The sequence below is a fragment of the Canis aureus genome, chromosome 33 (genome assembly GCF_053574225.1).
Source record: "Canis aureus isolate CA01 chromosome 33, VMU_Caureus_v.1.0, whole genome shotgun sequence".
Taxonomy (NCBI): Eukaryota; Metazoa; Chordata; class Mammalia; order Carnivora; family Canidae; genus Canis; species Canis aureus.
In genome coordinates this window covers 13,396,308-13,419,440 of record NC_135643.1, presented here as the reverse complement: position 1 = coordinate 13,419,440, position 23,133 = coordinate 13,396,308, and the positions used below count along the sequence as shown (strand labels likewise).

The 23,133-nt window shown below is 33.7% G+C and overlaps 1 protein-coding gene across 2 annotated transcripts in view; it reads right to left on the bottom strand.

Annotated features, from left to right (window-relative positions):
- MMRN1 (multimerin 1) overlaps nt 1-23,133 on the bottom strand; it is a 73,468-nt gene that overhangs the window by 28,443 nt on the left and 21,892 nt on the right. For both annotated transcript variants that reach the window (XM_077882875.1, XM_077882874.1), the window contains exons 3-4: nt 10,648-10,767; nt 7,085-7,191 (exon numbers count right to left, since the gene is read on the bottom strand). In XM_077882875.1, coding sequence (XP_077739001.1) covers nt 7,085-7,191; nt 10,648-10,767 — 227 coding nt within the window. The remainder of the gene's footprint in view (nt 1-7,084; nt 7,192-10,647; nt 10,768-23,133) is intronic.

Below are 23,133 nucleotides of genomic sequence, written 5' to 3'. Positions count from 1 at the left end.
ATCATTGTTAATTCAGTAAAGACTAGTAGATAATTCAGCAGGATGGCACTATCATTAATGTTAATAGAAGTGATCAACTTGCTGAGTCTTGATACCACTCAATGTCTCTAAATCTGATGGAGAATTCTTTAAAGGAGTTTAGGATGGTACTCTATATTAAATCATCTCTCTGATAGAGATATCATTTAGCTGGTATCACCCATGTAAAAAAAAAGAGTATGCCAGTAAGTTTTAGAAATTAATAAATTATTATTTTTTAAGATTTTATTATTTTATTCATGAGAGACACAGAGAGAGAGGAAGAGACATGGGCAGAGGGAGAAGCAGATTCCCTGTGGGAAGCCCAATGAAAGGCTCAATCCCAGGATTATGGAATCACACCCTGAGCCAAAGGCAGATGCTCAACCACTGAGCCATCCAGATGTCCCAAAATTAAGAAATTATTTAAGAATTACTAGAATAATAAGATGAATGATTTGTGTCATGGTTTCTTTTACCTTATATTTTATATTTTATTTTAAATTAATAAATATATATTTATAAATATTCAATTATTAAACATAATCACTATCATTAAATATTTAATTATTTAAATAATCCACAATATTTATTTTTATGAAATATATTTATGCATTGAAAATATATGCATTAACATAAAAATAATACATTTTTAACCTTTGATTTTTATATTGATTTATATATTAACTGATATTATTAAATTAGTTGTTAAGATGTTTGAATATGGCCCCTGCTCCTTCTCACTCCATCATCATAATCAAGAGACAGATCAGCTTGGGTGCTCATCATCTTGGAGTGGAGTAACACAATAAAAATCATGACAGCATTTTAAAAAGGGTTTATTTCCAGAGGCTAAAAATACTTTGCTAAAGCTTAATTATAAATAGTAATGCATTATTTTTAATTGTTGTATTATATTCCAGTGAGATCAAGTCTCTGTATCTCACTCTTCGTATTACATGTTGCAAATTTAATGTAGAGATTATAACATTACTTCACTTAGTATCCTTTCTCATTTGAGAAGGACCAGCAAATCAGAATATCACACACACATAGAAGGAGGTAGAGGGTATTTTAAGTCTTCTAGAATCATATCTGACTGGTTAGTTACTTCCTTAAGTCACAGTTCTCTCAGTGTCATGTGGTCCAGGCAAGATCCTAAATGTGCAAGAGGGAAAAACAAATCTGGGCAAAAAGTAAAAGGGTAAGAATAAAAAGGAAGTAAATGAAGAGGATTCAAGTCTGATTTTCTATTTCCCTTAGGGTCAAAAGTATTTCAGACAAATACCATTCATGCAATCTGGAAAAATGCTATTTACTGCATTGTAAACAAGGGGATAGAAAGTGACATACTAAAGAAAGGCAGAAGATTAGAAATAAAAACTAAAAAGACAAAAAATAAACCCTGTAGAATCAGTGACAAATGGAAGAGAAAGCAAATAAAACTGTCAGAGAAAAAAAGAAAGCTATTTAAAGAAGACAAAGAATTATACATAGAGGTATCAAGTGAAAGCTTTTGTATTCTTGCTTACTAATCTTCAGTAATTCACTCCTCATTTTATGAAAACATAATAGACATGAAATAAGAAAAATTAAATTTTCTCCATATTTTTGTAGTTAAGATTGATTTTAAAGAAAATGTAATTGGAAAAATACTTTAAATATTAAATGACAAAAACTACTGTGACTGTGTGTGTGCGCGCATGTAAAACTTTCCATTTGTTCTTAACATAATTACTTTTATTTATTTATTTATTTATTTATTTTTTTCATAATTACTTTTAAAGTAATTGTTTTAAGAGGAACCAGGTGAGGAAATTGTACTCCTAAGTAAAAGAAACAACTGTTAACCATCACACTAAGATCCTTGAGATCCAATTGTCATATGAATCTGTTTTCTGAAATTCATTGGATCATGGGTCCTACCAAGGCTGTTAAAAACTTGACATGCCTGTTTAACAAATTCAATAGTTTATCTTTTCTTAGCTCTGTTTGTCGCCTGGAGTTCAATACTTGCATTCATCTCAGCTTATTGCATGGGTTTTAGCCGATGGAGATCCGCTGATAGGATCGCTGACAGTGGAGTCAGTTACTCTCCTGTGATAAAGTTCCTGGTTGATCGATGCTCTTTTATTTTTTCATTTAGCACTCTGTCTTCACAAATGTATTCCCTACCACAAGGACTGCTATACATTCTAGATTTCCCAGGCAATCTTATCTCGCAGTTCAGCACAGACCTTTGCTTTGTTCTATAGAGCGGATTTCTAAGTCTCTTTTTCTTGGTTCTTTCTGAAAGATAGGCACTGGGACAGAAGGACATTTATTTAAGTCAAATAACTTTTAAAGATCCTTATGCACTTCAGATTTTTAAAAGTTTTATTGGTATTCAGTTAATTAACATATTGTGTATTATTGGTTTCAGAGGTGGAGGTCACTGATGCATCAGTCTTATCTAATACTCAGTGCTCATTACATCACGTGCCCTCCTTAATGTCCAGATTTAAAAAAAATGCAATGTATTTAAAAAATAAGATTCTTTTTTTTTTTTTTTCTATGTCCTCAATACAATTACTCTTTTTTCCCCCCTGTATGCAAACTCTGACCATGGTGGATCAAGGACTTAGAGAGCAAGGTCAGCGAGTGTCAAGAGCAATAACTTCCTTATTAGGTGCTTTTTCCTTTCTTTCCTTTTCCTTTCCTTTCCTTTCCCCTCCTCCCCCTCATCTTCCCCCCTCCTATTAGACAGATGTTATCCGTGAGTGTTTTCTTTTTTTTCCCTAGACCTTTGAGGCATATAGAGGAGGTCATTAATGGTAACTCAGAAATGAGGAAGCTTGCTCTTAGAACTAGAAACGTTCCTGTGTGACCAGATCAGTTTCCCACTGATCCTGCAATACCAGGTGAATGCTCACTTGGTGATGTTCAGTACAGATATAAAGATTTATTGAGATTTGGCAATCAAATCAAAGAAAGCAATTTGAGGCAACAAAGAACTAAGATACATGGTGACTTTTGACTAAATGTATCATAATTGAGTTAGATGCTTATAGGAAATCATGTTCTGTCTTAAAGGGAAAACATTAAACGCCACCAAAATGAATTAGATATACAAATACACAGGAAATATAGAGACTATTTTCTGTTTTAAATAATTATATTAATTGAAGCAATATTTTAAAATAATTTTACTGGTGTAGTCCCATATTAAAATAGTAGCTACAATAGCTTCTAAAATTTATTGAATTATTTCACAGCATTTGTAAAATGAAATATTTTTATATATTCATAACATATGGCAGGGGTCAGTTTATTTCAAGAACTGCATGATTGCATTTTTCAGCATTCATAATACCTGTGATACATTTTATAAAACATAATTTTCCTATATGGAGCATCTGACTAAAGCTGACTGGACATTTTTTTAACAGATTTATGAAGAAGCTTTTCTTTCCTCCTCTCTAAACTAACATTATTTGAACTTAAATTCCTGTCTTTTGTGTCATTAGAGCAAGCCACAATTTCCTCGTTCTACTTCAGAACATTTTAGAGACATCTACTGGAAAAGCACATTATTGCAAATTTCATAAAATTGGTTTAAAAAGTATATTGTTGCTGATGTTCCAAAAAAATTGTCTTGTATCCCAAATCACAAAATTAGGTCCCTTTCTGAATTCCCTTTCTGAAATTCTTTGATCCCTAGAAAGGTATAACAAATGTAAAATACATCAAAACTATTACTTTGCTAATAGACTTAATACTTCTTCCCTTTTTTCTCAACAATATGCTATTCACTTAGACTTTTACAAATATGTGTCCTCTTGATAGTATGACTAATATTCTTAATATGTGAATCTAGAACATTTTGCCAGAATTTTTATTATCTAAATTGTAGCAAAATGAGCATGTATGGAAGTTCAGTAATATTAGAAACAGCATATTGTGGAGTAAGAAAACAGGAGGAATTGCCTCATGGATTTCTAATCACAACATCCCTTTCTAACAGTTGGAGATGGAGTTATAGAGGGGTGGAGGGAGAAAGAAGAAGAAAAATGTAGAGAAGTGGAGACGAAATAAAAGAAAATACAGTTGCTAGCTCTTCCATTTTATTCCTTCTATGGATCTTCCTTGTATATTTAAAAAGATCTCCCTTCTGCACTCTCAATGAAAAAGAGATTGTTACTTTTCTTTTATGACATTTATTTTATTTGTGGGGATGAAAATTTTGGGGAAGTAGGGATTTGTAAAATTTATATAGTATTTTATAAATTTTCCATGGGTAAAATAATCTCCTGATGTGAAGGACTAGCACTGAAGTAATTATCACAGTAGCTACATGACCAGTTATTCCAAACCCGTGAGGGCTCTGAAGAAGTTTAAAGAATGGATGAGCCACACTGATTATTCTTGTCATATTTGGGGCTGCTTGTCATATGAGACAATGCTGGAGAGTGTTGTCAAAGGAAACCTGACAATTTTCACTTCCATATAAGAACAAAATTATTGGCACATATATAAAGTGTGATACGGTGAGTGGGTGGAGGGTAGACGATTTGGGATGTAGTAGGGGAGGAATCAGAAGGGGGAAAATGTGGAAAGGAAGGAAGGAGGGGAGGAAGGAAGGAAGGAAGGAAGGAAGGAAGGAAGGAAGGAAGGAAGGAAAAGAAGCCCAGGATAGATGAAATAATCACGATTGATTCAAGGGACAAAGTAGTTCTTGATATTACCAGTGCATCAACCACACTAATAAAAAATTCAATAGCTTTTATGTATTGCGATAAAAGTGAAGAGCGGGATGGTCAGAATATCATAGGGAGCAACAGTAGGTTTTATTGGAATCACCGTTATAACGAATTGATTGTATGACATGACACAATGGGCATAGCTGCCATCAGGAAGTTATTCCTACCATAGATTTCAATAGAAAGATGATCTTTCTACCACAGCTTAATCAGCGGATGCCTGAATCATGAGTAATTCTAATTACACTAATGTAACAGAAAGTCATCATCAGATCTGTTCTGGAACATTTTTGTTAATGGATATAAAAGATAATGATTTGTAAATCTAGTATTAAAAATATCCATAGGTTACTTCCAATTAGAACATGAGATGTCATTAAATAATCAGAGCTAAACTATTTGAATTAATTTAAATATTCTGTGTGATACTTTGAAAAAAAAGAGGATGACAATATATAGTAGATATTCAAAACTGTCAACTAGCCTTGTTTCTTGTATGTACATTTATAATGATGGAATTCTATGATTTTTCCTCACAGGTGTATACTGTCCACCTTAGTGGACTGTAGATTAGTAGATATAAAAGGACAAAGTATAAGGTAATGGCAGTTCTTATTAGCCGCAGCTCACGGCATTCTTTGACATAAAGATTTTGTTTTCTGCCATACATGAATGTTCAGTTCCTTAGGTGCAGTAGGGTGTGTAATGACATTCTAAATTTCTAGAAAAGTATGCTGTGAACAAACACTTGAATCTTTAAGAAATAATAATTGAATTAATATTCCTAAAATGAGGGCACCAGGGTGTCTCAGTGGTTGAGTATCTGGCTTTGGCTTCAGGTTGTGATCCCGGGGTCCTAGGATCGAGTCCCACATCGGTCTCCCCAGGGCAAGCCTGTTTCTCCCTCTGCCCATGTCTGCCTCTCTATATATATCTCTCATAAATAAATAAATAAATAAAATCTTTAAAAATATATATTCCTAAGATGTCCTTCTTTGTAGAAGAAGGAAAATTAAAAAAAAAACTGGTCTTAGATTTTAGAAATACAATTCTAAATACTGTTCAGAACTTTTAACCATCTGCTATATATAGATCATACAAAAATATGTTTTACCACTGTGAATATATTTGTGCACCTAACAAAATTCAGGAATCATTTGAAAGTGAGATCATATTTGGACTTTTTTAGAATATGCTAAATTACCTTGTTTCTAAATACTTTGGGTATAGATGATATTTTATTTAAAAGTTTACTTTACCTGATTATGAATGAAGTACATATTCATACTAGACCCTGAAAATGTATTAAATTTGTATAACATTTCTGAAATTCAGGCCAGACCCAGAACAAATAACATTACAGTTGAATTTGCCTACAGATTCTCCTGAATGGGCTAGAAAAACCATTTATGACATCCCTAACGAAACCGCAAGTTTCCTAGAGCTTTTGTATTACAACTTTCTTTTTTCAAATGTGAATCATAATGGTTTCTCCACACTTACATTAATTTTTAATCACAGTCTCTCATACTGCTGATTGAATTCCTCACCACTGCTAATGGTCTTCCTTGTAATATTCATTCATTTAAAATATGTATGCTGATGCCATATCTTATTTTTCAAAGGAAACCTGTTTAAAGCCAAAAGCAAAATAATAGCCACATGGATGTTAGCCCACAGCAGGTTACCATGTGTTTGATTAGCCTTGCCACCAGAAAATCCTTAAAATCACAGTTGATAAAATGGCTCTGTTAGGATTTAAGAAGAAAAGCACAATTATTCATGCCACATTTGTATATTCTTTTTTAATTCAATATATTTTTTTATTGAAGTTCTATTTGCCAACATATAGTATAACACCCAGTGCTCATCCCATCAAGTGCCCTTCTTTAAAACTGAATTTGTTCACATACATAATATTATTTCAAATAATTGAACTGGAACAAAACTAGAAGGTAGTTTTTTTTTTTCATATAGGGTCATTACTAGTGATTATTTAAAATACAAAATTAGGATTTCTGATATTTTAATGAGGCATGCCTCCACAGCATATAGTTAAGAAAAAGTGAGATCTCCACTTACTCATCATCTAAAACTAACATAACAATATAAGAATATATAAGATATCCCATTATGAGATTTAGGATATTAGAGTAGCTACAAAGTTAGGAAGCTCCCAAGAGGTAACAGTTTTAATGATTTGGCCACCTGTTCATTAACTGTGGTTCAAAAGGGAAAATACAACTCTTCTTCACTAGAATTATTTGCTTATTCTTCATAAGTTTTATGCTTCTAGGTGTTATTATAAAATTACTATTAGAATATACCTTTTAGCTGACATTTTGCTCCACTGAATCCAGGACAGCACTTCCATTCCAATGAGGTAACGATTTTATGTTGCATCCTGTAGACAGGATTAGATATCTTCTGAGATCTGGAGAGGAGAGCAATTATTTGTCTCACATTAAATTATCAGTTGGGATAATTAAAGTTTTGGAGACAATGCCTAAAATACAAGAAGCATTCAGTAAATGTTATCTGTGATTATTATTATAATCTTCATCAACATTATTATTATTATTATTATTATTATTATTATTAGAGAGAGAGAGTGGGTCGGGAGGGGAAGAAGTAGGGGGAGAAGGAGAGAGAAAATCATAAGCAGGCTCCACACAGTGCAGAATTGATGTGGGGCTCAATCTTATAACCCTGAGATCATGACCTGAGCTGAAATCAAGTCAGACGCTTAACCAACTGAGCCACCAGGTGTCCCTCATCAGTATTATTGTTAAACTTACATTTCTTTAAATAAATTACAAAAAGCATGAAGAGTTATGCTATTTGGTATTTTAAGTTTATACCTATCCTTACATTCTCCAAACATAGTATAGCTTTTCCCTTGATAATACTTTTTACTAAACCAATATTAAAACTTATTTAATCTTATTTTTAAAATAGTTTATGAGGATAATTTCTTTGATTTCAATTCTTATTATTCCTTGTATCTTTATAATTAAAAGGATTTGTTTTCCCCCAGATCAACATCAAACATATCAACATCAAACATTAAAAACTGTATATCAAAAAAATAAAATAAAAACTGTATATCAGTGATCTCATTGAAATTATGATAACCACTATGATTTTTAACCTGCACTTTTTCCTTTCTCAAGTTTTAACATTTGGGATCCCTGGGTGGCGCAGCGGTTTGGCGCCTGCCTTTGGCCCAGGGCGCGATCCTGGAGACCCCGGATCGAATGCCACGTCGGGCTCCCGGTGCATGGAGCCTGCTTCTCCCTCTGCCTATGTCTCTGCCTCTCTCTCTCTCTCTCTCACTGTGTGGCTATCATAAATAAATAAAATAAAATAAAAAATTTTAAAAAAAAGTTTTAACATTTTTATTTTTTTATTTTTTTATTTTTTATTTTTTTTAACATTTTTATTTTTAATATTATTTCTGTCATATGGTATTTGTCTCTGATAGAAAGAAATGGGGAAGAGAGAGAGAGAGGAAGAAAGGGATCCAACATGAGAAAATATTTCTGAGAAGAAACCATGGAAGCAGGGGGTCCCTGGGTGGCTCAGTGATTTAGCACTTGCTTTTGGCCCAGGCATGATCCTGGAGTCACCAGATCGAGTCCTGTGTCGGGCTCTCTGCATGGAGCCTGTTGCTCTGTCTATGTCTCTGCTTCTCTCTCTCTCTCTGTGTGTATCTCTCATGAATAAATAAATTTAAAAAATTAAAAAAAAAACACGGAAGGGAAATGAAGAAATGGTAACATTTTAACATGGCAATCAATAAAATGGTGAATAGTACTAAATTGTAGGCCCTTTATATGTAAATATAAATCACAAATACAATTTGGCCATATTATCCTTACCCCGTGACTTCAATATTTAGCTAATATTTATCAAGTGGGCTTATGAAATGACTATATAATATCTTGTTTAATTTTCTTATTAATTCTATGTGGAAAATATATTATTCTCCTGGTATGCTGATGAAGAACTTGAGGAACAGAGAGATGAAATAACTTGCTCAAAGTCTCGAATCTAAAAGTGATCGAGGTGGGAATTTAATGCATACTGCTTGGGTTAGTCTCTGTTTTATTATCTAGAGTGTGTCCCGTACAACTATATGGAGACAACAATAGTCAGTTTCATGGATAAACCCTGATCATGTGAAGGGAATGTGCTGGAATTCACTGGGCTTTAGGAAACTTGGGTTTTAGTTTCCGCTGTGACTTGAAGGGTAATTCAATATGGGTAAGGTTATTTCTTAATTGTAAAATGAGCTATAAATTCTTTCCATTTCTAAAAATAGGCTAGATAAATTAGCATTTATCTGTGTTTATTTCAGGAAATTATATTCAGTAAATAACTCTTGTCAGTGAAATATCTCCAGTCCAGTAGCCAAAGCTGAATAGAAGGTAAGGCTGTTTGGAAAAGGACTCTTTAGAGGTTATTAGGATGAATTCAAGCAGTTAGCTGCATTATTATTAGAGTCCCTGCTTTAGCAAACTGGATCCCTGATAAATGTGGCTCAGACATAATAAAAGAAAAAGTGACAAACACTGTGTATAGATTGAAATAATGAATGAATGGAGAGACCCATTCAAAGATAGAGAAAGATAAGAGACGAGAATAAAGATACGTATTTCTGGTTCATTTAAAGGGAGAGAGAGAGAAAAAAAAAACTCACCTTGAACTCAGAAGGGCAGTATAATGGGGTTACTGTGGTAATATTTTCATTACTGAGGAATTAACAATGCATTCTTTGTATCTCCTGTCGATGAGGAAATTGCCACAAAGGGAGTAAATGCTGAAAGCAGAACTGGAGCTCAGCTCTCCCAAATCCCTAAGGTGTGCTTAGCTCTCTGGATCATGAACCTTAGCTATTCCTCCAGAGAGTAAGAAACACCTTGATTTTACATATCCTTACTGTGCATTGTTCCTGATTGCCACTGTGTCAGATTCATTGCCTGAATTATTTGTATGACAATTTGCATAACATGAGCCATCATGGCCTGAATAATAATTTTAGTTTTTATTTCAGGGTCTTCTGAAACACCCTCAGATAAGCTACTGTGACTGTGTGAATGCAGAGAATTTATCAGTTACTCAGCCCCACATCTGAGGACAATTTTTAAATGTCCTAAATAGGTTTTTTTTAAAAAAATGGAAATTAAATAACATGAATCATTAAGATAGGCATATAAAGAAAGGCCTCAGTTAGCTGTTTTATCATGCACCATTGCAATTAGTGGCTTGCCAAGTTATGGACTTCTCTCTTACCTAGTATGAAGCTGAAATTATCAATAAAATCTTAAAACCGTGTATGAATTTTATAAGAATTCAAGGACTGGATTATTGATCAGGTATATAATAAAAGTAATAGTAAAAATGGAAATAAGCATGAAAGTTAACATTTATTGAAGACTCACAAATTACCTGTCCCTTTACTAAGCATATTACTGCATTATCTCACATATTCAAAAACTCCTGTATGAGGCATGTATTATTGGTATCTGCATTTTAACTTACCCCAAATCATGCATATAATTTACTGTGATGACCCCACCCTGACCCTATTATATGTATATACCTGAGATGATTAACTTTCTCTATATATTCAGAGACATACACGAATACGATATAAGCAGTGGCTATTTTTTTTTTTTAATATTTTTTTTTTTATTTATGACAGATACAGAGAGAGAGAGGCAGAGACACAGGCAGAGGGAGAAGCAGGCTCCATGCACCGGGAGCCCGATGTGGGATTCGATCCCGGGTCTCCAGGATCACGCCCTGGGGCAAAGGCAGGCGCCAAACCGCTGCGCCACCCAGGGATCCCCTAAGCAGTGGCTATTTAAAAAAAAATGTCACATACCTCTGAGGACAGGATCCACTGGTCCAGCCACAGGGTCCTCTTCCATTTGGAATATAAGTGACTTGGTTGTCTAGGATCACTGTAGGAGATAATCTGGTATGTACATAAGCACACCAATTCCTAAGGAAGAAACAATTTTTGTTAAAAGAAATCATTGTCAAAAAGAATTCTTTCCATTAAAATTATTTTCATAGGCCTGCATCTACTGCTATCAGTGTTATGGATTAGATAATTGAAAAATTGGTATCTAGCTTTAAAATATCTGGAGACAAGAGAAAACATACTTGTTAATGCATTGCTATAAACATGAAAAGTAAAGACACACTACAAGATGAAAGGAAGTTAATAAAAAAGAGTTAAACCAGAACTTGTATTGTTCCGCTGTAAGGTTAAGTCAAAATCCAAGATTGCTCTCATGGCAAATACCAGTATTAGTACTTAAATTAGAGACCCAGACCTAGGTCCATTACTTCTATTGAACAGTGTACAGTAAGACAAAGGAAAATAAATAAATGCGGTGAGAATAAAAAAAGACAAAAAACGACTGTTACTAGCATCAGATGATATGACTTTGAATAAAAAACTATGACATAGTCTAGATGCAAATGATTATGAGTTTAGCAATGTAGTTAAGATCAAGTTACATTTTTTATAATTAATCAAAATGTATAGCCACGTAGTTAACATTAGTTACAGTTCAATGTACCAACAATAAATTTTAAAAAGGTACTTTTTGAACTTGGCCACAGCAACTTCTTGCAAGATACATCCATGAAGGCAAGAGAAACAAAAGCAAAAATGAATTATTGGGACTTAAAGCTTCTGCACAGCAAAAGAAACGGTCAAAAATACTAAAAGACAACCGACAGAATAGGAGAAGATATTTGCAAATGACAGATCAGATAAAGGCCTAGTATCCAAGATCGATAAAGAACTTATTAAACTCAACAGCAAAGAAACAAACAATCTAATCATGAAATGGGCAAATGACATGAGCAGAAATTTCACAGAGGAAGACATAGACATGGCCAACTAGCACATGAGAAAATGCTCCGCATTATGGACATCAGGCAAATACAGATCAAAACCACAATGAAATACCACCTCACACCAGTGAGAAAGGGGAAAATTAACAAGACAGGAAGCAACAAAAGTTGGAGAGGATGTGGAGAAAGGGGAAGCCTCTTGCACTGTTGGTGGGAATGTGAACTGGTGCAGCCACTCTGGAAAACTGTGTGGAAGTTCCTCAAAGAGTTAAAAATAGATCTGCCCTACAACCCAGCAATTGCACTGCTGGGATTTACCCCAAAGATACAGATGCAGTGAAACGCGGGAACACTTGCACCCCAATGTTTATAGCAGCAATGTCCCCAATAGCCAAACTGTGGAAGGAGCCTCGGTGTCCATCAGAAGATGACTGGATAAAGAAAATATGGTCTATGTATACAAAGGAATATTACTCAGCCATTAGAAAAGACAAAAACCCACCATTTGCTTTGACGTGGATGGAACTGGAGGGGATTATGCTGAGTGAAGTAACTCAATCGGAAAAGGACAAACATTATAGGTCTCATTCATTTGGGAAATATAAAAATTAGTGAAAGTGAATAAAGGGAAAGGAGAGAAAATGAGTGAAAATATCAGTGAGGGTGACAAAACATGAGAGACACCTAACTCTGGGAAACGAACTAGAGGTAGTGGAAAGGGAGGTGGGCAGGGGGTTGCGGTGACTGGGTGATGGGCACTGAGGGGGGCACTTGGCGGGATGAGCACCGGGTGTTATGCTATATGTTAGCAAATTGAACTCCAATAAAAAAAGGTACTGTTTTCAATAGCAAAAATAACATTATTCTTGTTAAATCCAATGAAGAAGTATAAGATATAATATATATAACTTTTAAGCTTTATTGAAAAGCCTGAAAGATATTACTGCATTATCTCAAATATTCAAAAACTCCTGTATGAGGAGTTTTTGCCTCCATGTATGAGGAAACTCTCCTCCTGTATGAGGAGACTCTGCCTCCTAGAGCCCGCACTTGCTCCTCACCCCACCCTGGCCTGCCCATCCTGTGCTCACCCCTCTCGAGGTTTCCCAATAAACTTCCCCCAGTGGCAAAAAAAAACAAAAAACAACAACAACAAAAAATCCTGTTAATGGATGGTAACAGCCAAGGTATATGTATCAATCCTCCTCAAATTAATCTACAGATTTAGTTCATTTTCAAGTCAAACCTTAATCTGAGGGCAGCCCGGGTGGCTCAGAGGTTTAGTGCCTACCTTCGGCGCAGGGTGTGATCCTGGAGTCCTGGGATGGAGTCCCACATCAGGCTCTGCATGGAGCCTGCTTATCCCTCTGCCTGTGTCTCTGCCTCTCTCTCTCTCTCTCTGTGTGTCTCTCATGAATAAATAAAATCTTAAAAAAAAAAAACCTTAATTTGATATAAGTTTCATAAGCTTATTAGATTTTTTTGTGTAATAAACTAAAAAACATGAATTTCAGAAATTTCTGGCTCTGGCCATAACAGAGCATGGGAAAGATTTACTTTCCCTTGGTAAAATCTATAAAGCTGGGCAAGATATATGAAGCAATAATTTTCAGATGTTAAACAACAGACAATGCAGAGAAATGATTTTTTGAGAGAAGGGACCAACATAATGTGAATTCTATATTAAATCTAGTTTTCTGCCTGCAAACAATTTTCAAACTACATCACAAAGGGGTGGGCCCCAAAGAGAGAGAGTACTGGGTAAAGGAAATAGGGATCTGAGTTTGGGGCTTACGGAGGTGGTTAAAATATGTGGATAAAGGTCATAGAATGAGCGAGAGTAACAGAGATGCCATCTTAAAAATCAACACAGGATTTTAAAAAAATCTTGGGTTGAATACTGTGCAGTGCTTGCAAAAAGTAGTCTTTGCAAGGCCACCAGAGAACAAGTATTATGAAGCTGCATGAGCTGAACAGAGATACCAGATTTTACCCCATTGTGGAGAATTCTGATCACCAAAGAGAGAGTTCTTATTAAACATTTGAGTATTCACCTGAAGCTAACAATGACTGCATCCAGTAGGGTCAGGCTAATCTAGACTCACCCCAACAAAACTTAAAAAAAAAAAAAAAAAAAACCCTTGATATAAATAACTTCATGCCAGAAAAGAAGTCAATGCTCTTTAGTGGAAGACAAGAAAATCTGTTCATAACATAGCAACCCAGCATAAAAAACAAACCATGATAAAAACTGGACATGTGAAGAAGCTGGAATATAGGACAAAACCTGAGTTAAAATCCAATACACAGGGACAAAACTAAGCAGAGATGACACAGATGTTGAATTAGTAACCAATGACTAAAATAGTTATTGTAAACCTTTTCAAGATTATCAAGGGAAAAAATGAGTATAGTGTATAAACTCATGGCAAATCTCAAAAAAAAAAAAGAACCATTAAATAGAACAAAAACATGCAGGATATGAATAAAAATGGACTGGATTGGGCTTAATAGAAGTTTGTTAATTTGTTTTTTTTTTTAAGATTTTTATTTATTCATGAGAGACATACAGAGAAAGGCAGAGACATAGGCAGAGGGAGAAGCAGACTCCATGCAGGGAGCCTGATGTGGGACTCGACCCAGGAACTCCCAGATCATGCCCTGAGCCAAAGGCAAATGCTCAACCGCTGAGCCACCAGGTTGTCCCATTAACAGAAGTTTGAACCCTGGACATTAAGATCAATAAACTTGGAAGCAAGGCAAAAGAAACCATCTAAACTGAAGTTTGGAGGAAAAATGATTAAAGTAAAAATGAAAAGAAACTCAAGTGGTCTAAAATATATTAGTTAAAGTTCTAGAAGAGAAGCAGAAAGATCAAGTTTGAGTAAATAGTTGAAGAAATAAAGGCTAAAATTTTCTAAATTTGGTAGAATATCAGTCTTCAGATCTAAGAAGCTCAATGAATCCCGGAGAATGACCACAAAGTAAAACTTACCTTAAGCATGTTATAAATTCCAGACAAAAAACATAAAGAGAGCAAAAAGCAGACAAAGCAAATTATGAAGAGAATGGACTACCTCAACTTGGTAAAGGACATCCATGAAAAACCTACAATTAACATCATACTAAGTACTGAAAGAATGAAAACTTTCCTTTGAGATCAGGAACAAAACAATAATGTTTGCTCTTGTAAACTATTTAACATTTTACTATAGGTTCTAGTCAGGCAATTATGTATTTTCATTTCTTCTATTTAGAAAATTATTTAAAACCCACAAAAACGCTACTAAAACTTATAAGCACATACAGCAAGTTTACAATATACTAAAAGCAGGATGCCTGGGTGTCTTAGTTAAGTGTCTGCCTTGAGCTCAGGTCATGGGATTAATTCTTCTTCCTCTGCCTCTGTTCTCTCTCGCAAATAAATAAATAAAATCTTTTTAAAGACCCCAATATACAAAAAGCAATTGTATTTCTACACAGAAGCAATGAACTACTCAAAGATGAAATTAAGAGAACAATTCCATTTACAATAGCATCAAAAAGAAGCATATGCTCAGGAATAGATTTGACAAAAGAAGTACAAAAATTACAAAATATCATAGAAAGAAATACAACCTAAATAAATGGAAAGCATTCACTGAATGGAAGACTTAATATTATTAGAATGGTAATAGTTTCTAAATTGATCTACAGCTTCAACACAATCCCATTCAAAATCCCTCCTGCTATTTTTTGCAGAAACTTAAAGCTGTTCTTAAAATTCATGTAGAAATGCAAGAAACTCAGAATAGCCAAAACACCATTGAAAAATAGAGGGCTCATTACTCACACTGTCCAATGTCAAAGCTTATTACAAACTACAATAATTGAAAGTGTATTTGACCAGTGTAAGAATAGTGCTATCGATCAATGGAATAGAATTCAGAGTCCAGAAATAAACCTTTATTTTATTACATTTATGGTCAACTAATTTTTCACAAGGGTGCCAAGCAATTCAAGAGGGAAAGAATAGGGATCCCTGGGTGGCGCAGCGGTTTGGCGCCTGCCTTTGGCCCAGGGCGCGATCCTGGAGACCCGGGATCGAATCCCACGTCGGGCTCCCGGTGCACGGAGCCTGCTTCTCCCTCTGCCTGTGTCTCTGCCTCTCTCTCTCTCTCTCTGTGACTATCATGAATAAATAAATAAAATCTTTAAAAAAAAAAAAAAAGAGGGAAAGAATATTCTTTTCAACAAATGATGGTAAGACAAAATGGGTAACCACAGGCAAGCAGGGAAAGTTGGACTCCTATCTCATACCAGATCTAAAAAATCAACTTAGATATTGATCAAAGAGTTAAAGTTAAGAGCTAAAACTGTAAAACTATTAGAAAAAAGCAAAGGCATATATCTGCATGAACTGGGATTTCTTGTAATAAGGCAAGAAAGAGAAGTGAAGTCACCCTGACTAAAAATTAATAAGTAAAATTATGTTTCCTTGCAGAAAACTTGGGTTTTATGTAGAAGATCATGATGAATCTACAAAAAAAAAAAAAAAAAAAAAAAAAAAGCTATTGGAGATAGTGAATTTAGCAAGATCTAAAGCAAATATACAGGAAAATCAATTATACTTATATGTACTAAATAAAATACTTAACAGTATAAAGTTTAAGAATTTTTGTTCATGTGAAGACACCAGAAGTGATGAGAAAAGAAGAGTCTATGGGGCCCCTGGGTGGCTTAGTCAGCTAAGTGTCCAGCTTTTGGTTTTGGCTCAGGTCTTGATCTCAGGGTCATGAGATTGAGCATCATGCAACTCTGTTTTCGGCAGGAGGTGAATATTCTTTTTTTTTTTTTTTTTACGAGGTGAATATTCTGAATATTCTTAATATGAATAAGAATATGCTTAATATTCTTCCTTCTCCCTCTGCCTCTGTCCCTCTGCTCTCTCTCTAGAAAGAGAGAGAGAGAGGCTATAAATCAGAAGTTTAGCATTCAGAATATGTAACAAATTTTCATCAATAAGTATGATAAGGACAGGAAAAAATAGAACAATAGAAAAGTGGACAAACTATTTGAACAAACTTTTTATACAAGGAAATACCAATGACCATTAAACATATTTTTTAAAAAAAGGTCCATTTTGTTGGTATCAAAAAGGTGCAAATTAAGATCAAAATGGAATAATATTTTATGTTCCAGAATAATCAAACATTGAGAATTTGACAATCTCACATGTTCAGAAGATAGAGAATAGAAGGAATCTCGTAAATACTGTTGATAGAAGATAACCATTTTGAAAAACAATTTGTTAATATTATGTAACAATGAGCATGTAAATCCCTCTGACCCACTGGTTATACTTCTTGATATATATTTTAGAGAAACGACTGCAGAAGTATACCAGTAATCATATATATTTATAGCAGCAGGCATTATTCATAATTATCAAAAGCTAAAAGTAACTCAAATGTCTATTTAACATGGGATGGAGAAATATGTGCTGAAATATATACACAATGGGCATTATTCACTATGAAAAATGAATATATATGTAATGTATATTGTATATAATATAATATTATCCAATAGTCCAAATTTAGCTTATTAAACTTGTGTGACACAAACAGGTTACAGAAGAAATATAATATGATGCTTTTTTTCTTATATAAAGTTAAAAAATAAAAGTCAATAGTATATTGTTATGATACCTATATATTTGGTAAAATTATATTTAATAATGCAACAATTTTATATGAACCAAATATAGCATAATTTAAAATGTTATGATCACGAGTAAAATAAATAAATCCTGTCTTATAGATTTAGCTGACTTGCTGTTCTGATACTCACGTCTTATCAATTAGACCATACTGCATCTATAACTTTTCTCAAACCAGTTTCTAAGAAACTTTCTTTATATCCATCCATGTATCCTTATTCTCTTCAACATATAAAATAGGATAGAAATAGCTGGGAAACTTTCACCACATCAAAGTCATTTGCCACAAAAATGTCATGATCAGACAAAAATAGCCTTTATTTTGTATTTTTAGTATGTATTTTTAGATGATATTCAAACATTAGAAGCCATCCAAAGCAATAGAGATATTTAAAGATATTTCTTACCTCAAGGAATTTTAAATTGTAAACATAGATTAGTGCTACAAATGGAGTTGTATGGGATGAAGAGAGAATTAAATAATACCTATTAAATAAGAGTAGACACAAAATATTATTTGCAATTGCATAAAAATAAGTTATTAAACAAATTATATGAGAAAATAAATTATCTAGCACAGATGGGTGAATCTAGTTGCTATAGGCAGAAGTCTGGAAAGTGTTTTTATTGTGCTTATAATGTAACATAAATCACTTTTCTAATTTTTATTTATTTTATTTTATTTTTAAAGATTTTATTTACTTATTCATGAGAGACACAGAGAAGGGGCAGAGACACAGGCAGAGGGAGAAGCAGGCTCCAAGCAGGGAGCCTGATGGGGAACTCGATCCCAGGACTCCAGGATGACGCCCTGGGCTGAAGGTGGCGCTAAATCGCTGAGCCACCCACGCATCCCCTCTTCTCTAATTTTTAAAGGTAGGCAGCAGAATATCTATATCTATCTATCTATCTATCTATCTATCTATCTATCTATCTAAATACTGTTTAGAAAAAGAGCAATCAGCTTCACTCCTGGTGCAATACCAGCTCTTCTATCAAAAAGACTCTGTGCCAATCTATGGAAAATTCTTAATAGCTATAGGTTAATTGAATGATTAGATCTGATTTTTTTCTCCTTATTTTTTTTCTATAGTAAATAAATGCAGCTCGTTATGTTTAATTTATATTCTACCCTCCCACTTAGGATGAGTTTTTTTTGGGGGGGGTAGGGGCAGGAATGATTTACAAAGTATGGTATTAAAACAAATGTTCTATGTATGGCTGTATAATCTAATTGCTACAAGTAGAAATCAGTATGACATACATGCCTCTAAGTCAGTAGAAGATTTGAAATCTATTTTGCCTAAAAATAAAAATCATAATTAAAATAATACAAAAATCAATCTAAAAGACCAAAGGGGGAACAGTTTTTCCTGATATTAGAGCCACTGAAGTTAGTAAGCTTCTGGTTTGGAGTATTTAGGCTTCTTGGGACCAAATTTTTTTTTACAAATAAGGCTGACTCAGTCATTCATCCACCCATGGCAAAAATATTGAGCACCATATAGTTTATTGTGCATGGATCTTTTGAATGAGAAGTTTGAATATTTAGTTCCATAAAGATAAAGACCTTTTGGCACATTTTATAAAAGCAGGGTGATCCTTGCAAAAATAATATGAAACCAAGTACTGGCAAAAGCAAGAAATATAATTAAGAAAGGTTTCAAATGGACACGATCACAAAAAAAGGGGTATTTTAAAAAATTAATTAGATTTTTTATGCAAATCCACTGATTATCCTAATTATAGAGAATCACTAACTTCAACAGAAGCAGTTAAAGTCTGTCACATGAATTGGCTGCATGACTGTTGAGGGCGGTGTATGAGGCAGGAAAAATAAAGTACTGCCATCCCTATGTATTCTGGGCTTTGGAAAAAAGGATGATAGATGGATAGATAGACAGATGATAGATATAGATATTGTTTGTGAGAATAAATCCCAGTGTCACCTGGAGAGATTTTTTAAATTCTCAAATTCTGAAACAATCTCATGACTGAGAGAGTTGAGTAGGGAAAAAGCAAACCAGCAGATCGCTCATGGCCCGGCAATCTTTGATCCGGTATAAATTGGAAGAACTATCCACAGCCAAGGAGCCCCTGGTGTGACTCATAATTGGGTTTATGCTACTGATGAAATAAGCTCATTAAGGGATGTTGAAAATGTAAATAGAAAATTTAAAACCAAATTATCAGAAAATATAAGTTTCAAAACAGAAAATTAAGGATGGTAAAATGGTGACAGACAGTATAAAGGCAAATCAAATGATCCCAGACAAGCATTTTGCTGAATCTAAAAATCCTTTGTACCTTTCCAGACTGATTATGGTGGATGATGAGCAGTTACTTTGAAGTGTTTAGCTTTCCATGGGGTCATAACCCTCCAAACAGCATACTGCCTTTGGGATTCTCTATAAGAGTAATAACACTGTTTCTTTTGTGCAGCAACGTGTACTGAAAAAAAGCTTGTATTGATTCTTTGGATTTTCCAAGTTAATAGGTAAAAGATTTGTTCTAGGAAAAACTAGGCAGTTTCGGTTTTTTGTGAACACCCCCCTAGCTTGCAGAGCATACAAAATAGCAGGGAGAAAAAGGATTCTAGTTTGACTTCCACAACTCAAAGTCTTATGGATAATGAACTAAGAGAAGCTTTGTAAATAAACAATCTACTGTACTTTTGATTGAAATGTTTTAGAAACCCAGTCTTCCAGGGAGCTAGTAAATAGACTAAATTTAAAAAAAAATGTTCCATTAATTAGTGATTTGTGATTTGCAGCATACCCTGACCAAACCATGACCCAATCATATCCATTCTTATCCTGAACCAAGAGTGGACTGAGCAACAAAGGTTTCATTTAAATAATGACCACAACAGATATTTTCTTTAAGAAATAAAAGATAACAATCAACATGTCCATTTAGACTAGTCCTTAAAACTCATATTAATAAATTGCTTGCAACCATATTCATAAAAGGATGAATGTTTAAACTTGGATCATGATAATCTGTGGCTCAAATTGACACAATAGCACAAAAGGAACAGATCCTGAGGATATTCACTAGACATCAAGGTAAGCCAGCAAAATCCTCACCATAAATTACCCAATGGTATGTAATTTTTTTCTAGGTAGTTGGGGAAGATTCTGTATTTGGGGAGACTTTATGAAGTGAAGGATCTTTATGATTTTGTCTCCCGCAATCTCCTTATTGAGATAGATTTAGGAATTCAATGAGGAACAAGAGGGAACTCAAATTAAAGCATTCTCAAAGAGGATTATTTTGTAACTCTCCTATCAGTCTCCGACACCTCACCTAACATCCACCTATGCCTCTAACTTGAGAACCTTCTTTACCTTGTACCTAAAGATGACTACAAATTACAAATGATAAAAATGTATACATGTATTAATGAGTTCATAAGTGCCTCAGGGAAAGGGCTAAGTTTTCTATGGGATTTAATTTATAGATGAGAATATTAATTAATCCTTCACAAAAAAACCCCAGTTCATTCATGTTGCCACTAATTTATCATATGAAGAACCTTTTTGTTTTTATTACAAGATGGTGATTACATGGATATAGATTCCAAAAAAACCGTACCTGAGCTAAGTTTGACCATCACTGTTTAACAGCGAAATTATGGTGTAGTACACTAAACCCCTCAAATACAGAGCAATTAAATTCCCACCAAATTCAAAGGTGATAAGTGAGATGAACATATTCTAAATATATGAAAAGCAGTCATGTGTTTTTAGTGACAAGTGTTTACTACTTTTATAAATCCAACCTACTCATTTCTCAATAACATATGGAGTCAATTTCTTTTCTCTCCTTTTGCCTTTCTTTCTTCTATAAATTAGTAAAAAGTAATGCACTTTAAAAGGAAAATAAATGTTAAAGTTAAGAATATATCCTCACAAGTCTAATTTCATTGATGTCAATAATTAGGAAAGAAAACAATCAAACAAAGCCTTATTTGGTTCAATTGCTATTGAACTATTGTAAGTTCCGGAGGATAAACATATGTTCTACGTTTGTAAAAAGAGAACAGATTTACCAGTCAGGATAAATGTTCTCTCTAGCACACTATCTTAATTTAAGAACATCATTAAAATTTCATGAATAACAATAGCCAAAAGACAGAAACAGAGTGCATATGACAGATGAATGGATAAAGAAATGTGATATATAGGTATCTATCTATCATCTATCTATCATCTATCTATCTATAATGGAATATTGTTCAGCCTTAAAAAGGAAGGGAATTCAGCCACATGCTATAATATGAATGGATGAAAAGGGAAAAAAGAAGGAAAAGGAAGAGAAGGGAAAGGAGGGGTTTGTCTCAACTTCATAGCCATCACAAACACAGGCTTTTTTCACTTCTCTAAGTCAGACTCAGAAGGTCATTTCTGATGATGAAGGGCTACCTCCTGAGCAAGATTTTTATTCTCTTTTACTCCACATATGCGGGCAAATGAACAAGAGATTGCATTTATGTGTCTGGAGTTTTTGTCTCTGTTTTTTCTCCTGAATGAAGCAGAAGAGGAAGAGCAGAGACTGGTATACCTGCATAATCGAAACAAAATAATAAGGAAAAATTTCCCTAACTAGAGAGGGAACATCGTTGTTGACTTATGCTCAAGTCAGACTGCTTACTTTTAGATTTTGACTCTACAACTCTTAGCTATTAGCTTGTTCATTAAATGTGGCTTCCTCATCTATACAATAAGTATAATAATATAACCTATCTCACAGGGTTGTTGTGAGACCAAATGAATTAATATAATATATATAAAACCCTTGCTGCTGCTGAAGATTACAAGATTCAGAGAGTTTGTAAGATTTTTTTATAAAGGGAATACATGTCTGTATATCTATCTATATATTTATATATCTCCCAATTTTTGTCATATATGCAAATAGAGAGACATGGCTCCTTTTTTACTTCTTTAATAACCTGATAAATTTATCTTAACCATAATTGCTTTTATATATATACATACATGTATATATACATATATGGCACCCCAAGCACCCTAAAATGTTTCTATAGTCTTAAAAAATTATGAACATAAATACTTCCCAAATGTTATGAAATCTTTATTTTATGTCTTTATTTTTTAATCAAATTATAACAAGAATACCTTTATCAAATTATTAATTTGAGACACTAGAATTTACATGAGTTCACGAGTCATAAATGAGAAAGTACTCCAAAGGAAATATGTATATATACACAATATGAAAGAAAAAAATAGAAATTGAACGTAAGTACTTAGATTTAGTAAAAAGATTCTTGATATGTAAATCACACATGAATAAAACATTAGATTTTTTACATTTAGTTTGGCTAATAGTCCAAAGGTAATTTCATATAGATACTAAGCTCCTTAAGAAAATAACTTGTTTTCATCTAATCTCCTTAAGAAAATAACTATTTTCAAACAAATAAAATTTGTGTTTGTAATTCATTAATATTTTAGTGCAAGTACCTTTATATTGTCCATCTTTATCTCAAAATTCCACATAATATTTAAACTTGGATAGAAGTATTAGTTTTATAAGAGTCATGTAAATAAATGTTTAAAACAAATTTTGAAAGGCAATCATGCAAAGCTCAGATCATGGGGAATTTCTGGTATTCTAATATTTTAATTTTCTGGTTAAATTAGGTTTTAAAAAGAAACTCTTTCTTTATATACCAACTTTTGCAATTAAAGTCTTTTGGCAGGCATCATTAATTTGCCTTCCATCGTGGGCAGTGTATGGTAAATGTAATTGAATTTCTGATGATAGATG